This window comes from Cibotium barometz, chromosome 5, assembly GCF_041138505.1.
Source record: "Cibotium barometz isolate CiBa-2024 chromosome 5, ASM4113850v1, whole genome shotgun sequence".
Lineage (NCBI taxonomy): Eukaryota > Viridiplantae > Streptophyta > Polypodiopsida > Cyatheales > Cibotiaceae > Cibotium > Cibotium barometz.
This window is the reverse complement of record NC_141050.1, coordinates 61,631,542-61,642,523: the sequence shown is the minus strand read 5'-3', so window position 1 is coordinate 61,642,523 and position 10,982 is coordinate 61,631,542. Positions and strand designations below refer to the sequence as shown.

General features: G+C 41.1%; 1 protein-coding gene across 1 annotated transcript; it reads left to right on the top strand.

The window, feature by feature from the left end:
* Positions 1 to 718: 718 nt before the first annotated feature.
* Positions 719 to 2,654, top strand: LOC147638735 (uncharacterized). Its single transcript, XM_086798704.1, has one exon. The coding sequence runs from the start codon at positions 913 to 915 to the stop codon at positions 2,035 to 2,037; it is 1,125 nt and encodes a 374-aa protein (XP_086654830.1). The 5' UTR covers positions 719 to 912; the 3' UTR covers positions 2,038 to 2,654.
* Positions 2,655 to 10,982: the final 8,328 nt, after the last annotated feature.

The window sequence follows — 10,982 nt, the reverse complement described above, 5'->3', positions numbered from 1 at the left end:
TTCCAATCATTTTTCTTTTTCTTTCTTGAAAGTGATGGCATGTATAAAATACATGAAGCTTGAGAAGACAAAATAAGTATCTCCTTTAAGGGATCGCATTAAGGTATCTTTTTTGTTTTTAATGTGTTGACGGTGCCATATTCAAGGGCTAATATTCCTAACTAGATTACCATTGTGCAAGTAACAAGTATTGCTTGTGGTTGTTTTCTTTTATTAAATATTTACAAGCTACACTTTATTGTTGCAAAATTTCAAACAAAAACAAGGCAATGCAAAAACAACAAATAAAAACAAGGCAATGCAATGTCAAGTGCGTGAAACATGGTTAGAAGAATAGGTCTACATCATCATAAGTGCAACCTGATTACTACCAACTTCATGAAAAAGAAGTTGCGCACTCATGCACAAAGTGTGGGTCTTGGAGATGTGCATTGCCCATGAAAAGCATGAGAAATAAAAAGTGTGGTGGGATTCATGGTGATGGAGGAATTGTATCGGAAAACAATTATCATTTGTGGCAGAGACTTATTCAGAAGGCTTAGCACACCCTTGTGTGTTTGGGTGAAAGAATGAGGGTCTTGAGAGCTTTGTCCGAGGGCTTGTGTGAACTTGGAAAGGCAAGCATGTCGTGGTCATGGAGGCTCAAATATCTCTCGTGCGTGCTTTTACCCATACCTAAAGACCTATAGACAGTGCTTTTACCCAACCAACACAGCCTACCGACTCCTCTACCTAATTTCTTTATGTTTCTATTCATCCCCTCGTGAGCTTCTTGGGCTTGTTATGATGGTGGGAACGAGGGTTTGAAGCTGTGTATTTGAGGCGGAGAATCCAAAGCCTGTTGCGCATAGGAAGGGAAGGGAAGGTCTTTGAGAGAAGAGAGGATCGGAGGATTGTTACTGTTCAAGCAATATGTCTGCGTGGGGGGCGCCCAGGCGCAGCAGGCCTCGCGAGGACCTCTCCGCGTCCTTCAGCAAGCTCAGCCGCATCGTGAGCGAGATCAAGAGGAAGCGCAAGTCGCTTGCCTCCCGCCACAACCTCGTCGTCGAGCTCATGGCCTCCCCTCCCTTCACCGGCTTCCCCCTCTTCCCCCTCTCGGCTTCCGTAGCCCCCTCGCGAAACTCTAAACTCTCTGCTACTCTGCCCTCGCAGAGCCCCCAAAATCCTAACCTATCTGCTGCCGCTCCGCCATCGCAAATCACTCGTCAACCCAAATTACCTGCAAGTCTCCCATCGGAGATCCCTCAATCCGCTACACAGGTGCCCGCTTCAGCAAAGAGTGTCACGAATGGGAATTCATTGCAGCTTTCTGGCATTAGCCCTCTACAGGTCTCTGTCAGCAGCCCAACACAGATTTTTGAAGCAGACTCCACGGAGAACAAGGCCTGCATGTCTCCTTTCCGTTCAACAGCTAACCATCCAGGTAAACTAGCAGCTAAACCCACCTTTTGGGCTGTTCTGTTGTTGGGCACATTCCTCTGCACGGGCAAAGAAATTGCAGTGGGTATCACCATTGCTGCGTACCTCATCATCTGGCTTGGATTGAGGCTGGGCTTTGTTGCAAAGCAGCAAACTGCACAGTCCATTAGCAATCCGGCCCCTACCTGTCATCATAAAGTACTCGAAAATCGAGTCAAGGGAGAGTACAGAGCAATGCTTAGCGGACATATTAGGCCGCTTAATCGAAGCTCAACCATCCCAGCTCTCCGCGGAGGCACTTCGTCTCCATCACTTCAGTTGACTACCAGAAGCAAATCTTTGCCCAGACTCCGTGACTCTGTAGAGGAAGAATTCCAATCAACTGTACCTGGCAGCTCAGTTGGCTCTCCTTCCAGTATCTGCTCGGGACTCCCATCTTCCCGACGAATAAAAGCAGGCAAAGTCTCTGAAAGACTTAAGCTGCATATGATGTTGCTGCTGGTTCTTTGTGGCCTTGTTCATGGACGAATCATGGCAGTGTGCATGGCTTCATGTTGCATTTTGATATTCTCTAAGATGCAGAGATTGGTTTTCAGGAGAAGCGAGTGTCAAGTATGACATAAGGGCTCCAAAAGGGATCAATTTAATGCCCCTTGTGTGTTGCAACTCAGCTGAATAATCCTCACGTGTGGTGCATAACCTGAGTAATTTTGATTCCACAGATCTACTGTGATTCAGGGAGTGATTAAATGATCAGCTACTGAGTGTTGATACTGTGTGTGAACAAGTGAGGCAGTCGGCATGGCAGAAGGAATATCCAAGTGAGATGGTAATGTCCAAGAGATTGGCGACCAAGTTTGCCAACTCGGCTCAATTGAACAGCAGGTTTATTTGCTAGCAGGTGTTCAACAGGCAGTCAGGTCCCTCGATGCGTTCAAATGGTATAGCAAGAAATTTGTTGTTCTTTCCTATTGGGCATTCCTCAATCAGGCTTCAATAGAGATTGACTATCAAGTATGAAAATCCATCTACTCTGGGAGCTTATATCTGGCTTTTGATGGGTTGGAATGATGGTAGTACACATGCAACCTCAAAACTTTTTAGTGGAGCAAGCGTGGAGCAAATAGACCGTCATCAACTTCAAGCAAGTTTGTATGAGTAACTAGCATAGGCCGCTCTTCTCGTGTAACTTGACATTGGGAGCATGGAGAAGTTGGGAAAGCCTTTTGTTTGCCTTCATGATTTCTATTGCATTGTCTTTACATCCCACACATGCATTCTCACATACACAACCATGTCTACAGGTACATTGTTAAAACACATCTTGATGATTTCTACTGCATCGTCTTTACGCATTGTCGTTACATCGCACATGCATCCTCACATACACAACCATATCTACAGGTACATTGTTAAATGATTTCCACTGCATCGTCTTTACATCACACACATGCATCCTTACATACACAACCATATCTGCAAGTATATTGTTAAAACACGTCTTGATCCTTTCTACTGGAATGTGGCACATTGTTAAAAAATATCTTGTTCAATGGATGCTAGAGTGCATCTACTGTTGCTTGTTCAAGCATTTTAGTGTAGGTTGTGACATAGGAACCTTCTCTAAAGCTCCAAGGTTGAATGGCTTAGGCAAAGTCATAGTTACGATGTGTAACCCTTAGAGGAATCCTTGGTACTAGGTGGCATCCCATTGATCTAGGGGGTGGGAGAAAATGTAGGGGAGGTAGAGTGATTTGTGAAGAGTGAGTGCTCACTTTGTGAGGCCTATATATTTTGGCACTATCACTACCACATGCTTTTTACTTCTTTGACTATTGATAATCTGAGTGTCATATGTATTCTTTGTCATAGTCACCTCTTGCAGTTGTGTTCATTCAAGCTTAAGCTAATCATTATCATTAGAGGACGATTAACATGCTTTGTGTCCAGTTTCATTAGTAATAACCATCATTAGTGGCCAATGAGGTGATAGCCCAAGTGGTGAAGGTATTTGCTTGGGACCAAGAGGTCTTGGGTTCAAAATCCCACAAGGTGCTTCCTCGGCGGCATCGCCTACAGGCGATTAAAGTGGTAACTGTGGGAGGATGTTGGGCCTAGGGCTAGTCGAGAAAAAAATAGTTTGTTAAGTTTGGAAAATAACTTCAACTTTCCATTGGTATTGTGATATAAAGTTGGGGTTTTGACTTTGGTCACTTCTTAGAATCAAAACACACTTGTATGAAACTTTACAGTCTCTTCACCTCCCTTTCTCTCCCTAGGTTAATAAAGATAAACACATCAAAGGTAAGATCATAATTCATGGAAGGAAAGATTAAAGGCTCGGGAGAAGCACGAATTTCTGTCAGTCTTGCAGCTCCAAACAAGAGGACAATTCTTTGTTGGAAGAAAATCTTCCGACTCAGGATTATGTGAACGAAAACATACAAAGAATGTTGGTAAGGTTTATTCATTCGAATTGGGCGATTTAGACGGAACATCTTAAAGTAAAAGAATATAGCAATCACTTACAAGAGGATAAGATACATGGGATTTGCTTTTTGATAAGAGATTAAGAAGAATTAATCATTATTAAGAAGAAATAATAGTCAAAAGTCTATAAAAACAGAGATATACACAAAATTACAGTTTTAAATTCATATAGACTGTACAAAAGAAGATTACATAGGTACGTAGAGCTTGAAGAGAGCTTTGCGTCTATATAGAAACTTTTGAAAACGGAAAAAGTTATGAGCATTTTACTACAAGACTATAAAACTGTCAAAATTCGCCTAAAAGTTAGTAACTTTGGGAGAAATTCTGGTCATCAATGAAGTAAAGGATTAAAAAATTAGTCGCATGAGTGGAAAGAGCATATAAAGAGCTTCCTAGTCACATGAGACAGTCGGCATGGCAGAAGGAATATCCAAATGAGATGGTAATGTCCAAGAGATTGGCGACCAAGTTTGCCAACTCGGCTCAATTGAACAGCAGGTTTATTTGCTAGCAGGTGTTCAACAGGCAGTCAGGTCGTAACTTGACATTGGGAGCATGGAGAAGTTGGGAAAGCCTTTTGTTTGCCTTCATGATTTCTACTACATTGTCTTTACATCCCACACATGCATTCTCACATACACAACCATGTCTACAGGTACATTGTTAAAACAAATCTTGATGATTTCTACTGCATCGTCGTTACATCACACATGCATCCTCACATACACAACCATATCTACAGGTACATTGTTAAATGATTTCCACTGCATCGTCTTTACATCACACACATGCATCCTTACATACACAACCATATCTGCAGGTATATTGTTAAAACACGTCTTGATCGTTTCTACTGGATTGTGGCACATTGTTAGACATAGGAACCTTCTCTAAAGCTCCAAGGTTGAATGGCTTAGGCAAAGTCATAGTTACGATGTGTAACCCTTAGAGGAATCCTTGGTACTAGGTGGCATCCCATTGATCTAGGGGATGGGAGAAAATGTAGGGGAGGTAGTGTGATTTGTGAAGAGTGAGTGCTCACTTTGTGAGGCCTATATATTTTGGCACTATCACTACCACATGCTTTGTACTTCTTTGACTATTGATAATCTGAGTGTCATATGTATTCTTTGTCATAGTCACCTCCTGCAGTTGTGTTCATTCAAGCTTAAGCTAATCATTATCATTAGAGAGCAATTAACATGCATTGTGTCCAGTTTCATTAGTAATAACCATCATTAGTGACCAATGCGGTGATAGCCCAAGTGGTGAAGGTATTTGCTTGGGACCAAGAGGTCTTGGGTTCAAAATCCCACAAGGTGCTTCCTCGGCGGCATCGCCTACAGGCGATTAAAGTGGTAACTGTGGGAGGATGTTGGGCCTAGGGCTAGTCGAGAAAAAAAATAGTTTGTTAAGTTTGGAAAATAACTTCAACTTTCCATTGGTATTGTGACACAAAGTTGGGGTTTTGACTTCGGTCACTTCTTAGAATCAAAACACACTTGTATGAAACCTCATAGTCTCCTCACCTCCCTTTCTCTCCCTGGGTTAAAATAAAGATAAACACATCAAAAGTGAGATCATAATTCATGGAAGGAAAGATGAAAGGCTTGGGAGAAACAAGAATTTTTGTCAGTCTTGCAGTTCCAAACAAGAGGGCAATTCTTTGTTGGAAGAAAATCTTCTGACTCAAGATTATGTGAACGGAAACATACGAGGAATGTTGGTAAGGTTCATCCGTTCGAATTGGGCGATTTAGATGGAATATCTTAAAGTAAAAGAATATAGCAATCACTTACAAGAGGATAAGATACATGGGATTTGTTTTTTGATAAGAGATTAAGAGAAATTAATCATTATTAAGAAAAATAATGGCCAAAAGTCTATAAAAACAGAGATACACACAGAATTGCAGTTTTAAATCCATATAGACTATACAAAAGAGGATTACATAGGTATGTAGAGCTTGAAGAGAGCTTCGCGCCTATATAAAAACTTTTGAAAACAGGCAACCGAGCGAAAAGTTATGAGCATTTTACTCTCTCCCCATCCGTAAGGATTTTGGCCTTTTCTTCTGCCCACCTTGTTGCATAATCTGTGGCCACCAATATGTAATACTTCCCATGTGAGGAATGAGGAAGTGGGTCCATAAAATCTAAGCCCCATCTTTCAAATGGACCATATGCTGGGATAGGGTTTAAGGGTCCAGGAACCAATTGTTTATGCCTATATACCTGGCATACTTCACAGCTTCTGCACCGCTCATAGACATCTTTGCTGAGTCGAGGCCAATAATAACCTGTTTTAAGGATCCTCCGAGTTGTGCTCGCTGAGGTAAAGTGACCTGAACATTCATGACATAATTCCATAATCCTTTTAGATTCTTCCAGGCTCACTACCCTCCTAAGAATCTTATCCTTACCTTGCTTGTAAAGAACATCCCCTAGAATTGTGTAAGGATGAGCTTTCCTTATAAGCCTTTGCTTCTGTTGAGGATTCAATCCATGAGGGAAGTATCATGTATCTAAATAGTGTTGAACATCTTGGAGCTCAGGCCAACCTGTATCCATTAATGCAAGAATAGCTACTTTGAAAGAAACCAAAGTTTTAGTAGCCAATTCATCAGTCTTTTGATTATCCTTCCTGTTAACATGCACAAATTTACAAAACTCAAAAGCTTCTTTTAAGTCCATTGCCCTTTTATACAATTCATGGAGATTAGGACTCCTTGCCTTATATTCTCCTTTCATTTGTCGGATGACCAATTGCGAATCCCCTTTAACCTCTACCTCTTTAATTCCATCTTTTATGCAATCTGCTAATCCCCAAATTAATTCATTGTACTCAGCCACATTATTTGATATAGCCCTTGGAAATTCCCTACCCTTGGCCCATACCTCTTTTCCTTCTAGATCAAATAAAACTATCCCCCCATCTCCACATTGCCTGGAAGGGTTAAAGGCTCCATCAAAATGCATAGTGAAAGCAGTTGGTGGTGTCTCCAAATCTTCATATACTTCTTCCTTTGTTCCTGTTCCTTCTTCCTCTTCCTTCCTTGTTGTAAGCAAATTTGCAAGAGAGGCCCTAGTGGTGTTTTCTATAATAAAAGTGAAAGAGCATTCTTGAAGCTCACAAATCCACTTTACAAACTTTCTCCTACAAGATTGGGTTTGCGGACCAAGAATTGTAAAAAAGGTTGTGATGTGAGGAAGAAAAAAGGGCGAGATAACAAGTATGACCTGAACTTCTTTAGTGCAAAAACAAGAGACAAACCACCTTTCTCCATTTCACCATGCCTCTCCTCGGCATCAGTGAGTTGTCGGCTTGCATAATACATTGGTTGCATATGCCCTTACTCTCCCTTTTGCAAGAGTATAGCACCCACCAAATGTGATGAGACACTTGGGTTCACATAAAAGTCCTCCCCCCACCTAGGATGCTGCACAATTGGACTTTGACTCATGCATTCCTTAAGCAAACAAAAAGATTGAATTTGATCGGGCCCCCGTTGGAAAGAAACATTCTTCTTTGTCAACAGATTTATAGGATACATCTTCTCAGAGAACATGTCAACAAAGCGTTGGTAATACTTTGTTTTACCCAAAATCCTCCTTACCTCCCTTACATTGGTAGGTGATGGAAGGGCCACAATTGCCTGCACCCAGGATCCATCTCTATGCCTTCTTCTGAGATAACATGTCCCAAGAGAACCACCTTCCTTCATGCCAAGTGACATTTTTTAGGATTAAGACACCCTTTTGCATCATCAATACTTTGCAAGGCCAACCTCAACTTTTCCAAGTGATCCATGTGGCTTGAATAAATGTAAAATCATCCAAAAAGACCATTATAAACTTTCCCAAGTAAGGTGCAAATACCTTACTCATGAAGCGTTGAAAAGTTGCTGGTGCATTGGTTAAGCCAAATGGCATCACACCCTATAGGCATACACTCCCCAAGGGGTGATAAATCATGACCTGCAACTTGATCCAAAATCTCATCCTGAAAGGGTAGAGGATAATAATCCCTCTTTGTGCTGCATGCATTCAGAGGGCAAAAGTCCACACACACACACCATTTTCTACCCTTTTTGGGAGTGACTACAACTGGGGAAATCCACTCTGAATTCTCTACTCGAAAAATAAATCCAGCTTCAAGCAAATTAGTTACCTCATTCTTAAGCACCTCCGCTTGCACTACTCCTCCCAAACGCCTTAGCCGCTGTACCACTGGCTTACTTTGGGGCTTGAGATCAATCTTGTGCTCTACTAGGATAACTTGGTGTACTTGTGAGAGTAGCTGTTTACAAAAAGGTTAGGAAATCCATTCAACATTTTTAAGTAATTCTCCCTTTCAGTACCTGCTATGGACTCATTCAAGAAGAAGTTCATTCTATTGGTGAAGACTAGTGAGGTCCACATCTCCTTTCTTGAACATGGTTGAAGAAGATTCCCCTTCCAAGGCTCCATTGTCTTCAACATCCCCTCAATCCCTCCCCAGGGAAAGACCAAATGCAACTCCCTCCATCTCCCCTTCTGAGATGGAATCCTCCGAGCTACCACTTGTCTCCTCTTCATCGGTGACTCTGACTCTGAACTTTTGGAAGTTGAAGGTTCACCTCTTACCACTTTCTTGCGATGACTCGATGTTGTAGTGGACCTTCTTATTCTCACCTTGTAGAATAAGATCACATGTCTCCCACTTTTGAATTGCCTTCACTTGGCAAAGCAATGGCCTACCCAATATCAATGGGTAAGCCCTAGCATCAGGCTTTGTAGGAATAACCTGGAAAGTTGTAGGCACAGAAATACCACATACATCCACTCCCAAATTCTTGACAATTCCTAAGGTTTTCACCCTAATATTATCAGCAAGTTTGATGCGATAGAAAGAGTTATTAGAAGACAACTTTAAATCGGCATCTTTCATTGTTTTTTCACTCATGACATTGATTGACGCACCTCCATCAATGTATGCATTAGAAATTATTTGCTCCTCAATGATGACATCAATCACACAGGCACATCATCTCCTACATCAATATCCACCTTTTGAGCCATAGGAGTCCCATTATCCCTCTTCTTCTTTTTCTTAGATTCCCTTGTGCTAGCCAGCTTACCCCATTCCTTTCTGAGCTTTGGAGAGAGTGCCAAAAGCTGCCCAAATGTGATTTGTGCTGCTTTCTCCCTAAGATCTGTTAAGAGGTCATAACTAAGAGATCTTGTCCAAGAAAAAAGTCAGATTGTCTAATTTTTCTCCTAGACGACTTCTTCTTCTTCTTATTTTTCTCCTCTTCTTCAAATTTATCTTCTTGTTCTTCTTCTTCTTAGCTCCTAGTTTTACAACTCCTTTTTGTCATTAACGACATCAATGTTTTCTCTTCTTCTTCTAAGCATTGTTCCTCTAAAAGTACTAAACTTTTATCCTCTCTTTTCCTCAATTTTGGACACTCAGTGCGATAGTGCCCCTTCTCTTAACATTCATAGCATGTGACATTACTTCTATCCCTAGGTTTATCCTCAACTCGTGGAACCCTAGGTGGCCTTGCGTTGACTAAGTGTAACTTCAAATCAGCAAATTCTGCCATAAGTTGTGCAATGTTATGATCCAAGGATGGAGCTTGTACCTGAGAGAATTTCAGTTTTAAATCCATATAGACTATACAAAAGAGGATTACATAGATACGTAGAGCTTGAAGAGAGCTTCACGCCTATATAAAAACTTTTGAAAACGGGCAACCGAGCGAAAAGTTATGAGCATTTTACTACAAGACTATAAAACTGTCAAAATTCGCCTAAAAGTTAGCAACTTTGGGAGAAATTCTGATCATCAATGAAGTAAAGGATTAAGAAATTAGTTACATGAGTGGAAAGAGCATATAAAGAGCTTCCTAGCCATATGATCAATTTTAGAAACCAATACTCGAGTGATGAGTAATTATCAGTTGAAACTTGGGTGTTAGACCACAAAAACTACACTTCCCTCTCTTTGCATGAAACCTCAATTTTCACATAGCCTCTTGCCTTTCATCTCCTTCATGATTCAAGCTAGAGGGTAAGGGTTAACATTGCTCAACAGACAATCGTAAAGATTTACCTATGGTCCCCAAAGTCTTTCCACATGCTCATTACCGCTAAAACCATTGGTACCTCCAAAGGAAGGTGGCAATAAGGCAAGGGCTACCTTGAGAAGTCACAGGCCCACCAAGATAATAACTCCTTATCCCACTTATCAACAAAGAGGTCCAAAATTGGGTTAAGCATGAGGAGCTAATGCTAAATGAGACATTCACATGTAAAGAGAGTGTTTGAATAAGGGTTTGAAGATAAGAGAATGGCAATGACACAAAATGCTCAATTGAGGAGGCTTCATTCCTCGATTTGAAAGGGAGAGGAGGGCTCCTTTTATAGGTGGAGAATCACCCTCTCTTCCATTGTTACAAATTACAACATAAAAATCTTCAACCCTTCAATGAGACATAGGGGTAGATTTCACCATCAATTGTCCTCTTAGGCTAAGTCTTCTTTTGATTATTAAATTGAAGATTTTTTGAGTTTGAAAGTGTGATGAGATAATAGCCAAGTCTAAGTGACATGTAGGTGGAGATCCCACTTACACATGGCAAAATTCTCCTCTTCCATGTAGGCATTCAAGAAGAATCTTTCCCAATTATGCACCTACACACACTCCTCTACATGCCTTCCACACTCCCCAACTTGTAGTCTTATGGTGAATACTATATTAATAATACAATTAAAATCCATGTGAGCATGAAGGTCCACTTTTATTTTCCACATCACTAGCCTATCTACCATACCAAAGTATTTATCAAGCATACTTGTGGCATTTACAATGTGTGCACCCTAAATCAAGTAAAACCATTATATTTGAAGATGGAATGCGGTTATCAGGGTAGCCGCCAAGCCGCTCCTATTTGGGCTAAATTAGTTACTCTTCTTGACTTGGCTTCTCTCTCTCTCTCTCTCTCTCTCTCTCTCTCTCTCTCTCTCTCTCTCTCTCTCTCTCTGAGTTGCTTCGGGTATTAAATTGGGAACATGGGTACAATTTAT

Bases quoted from the DNA above. Each gene is read 5' to 3' on its own strand.
- LOC147638735 (XM_086798704.1), top strand. From the start codon at position 913: ATGTCTGCGTGGGGGGCGCCCAGGCGCAGCAGGCCTCGCGAGGACCTC.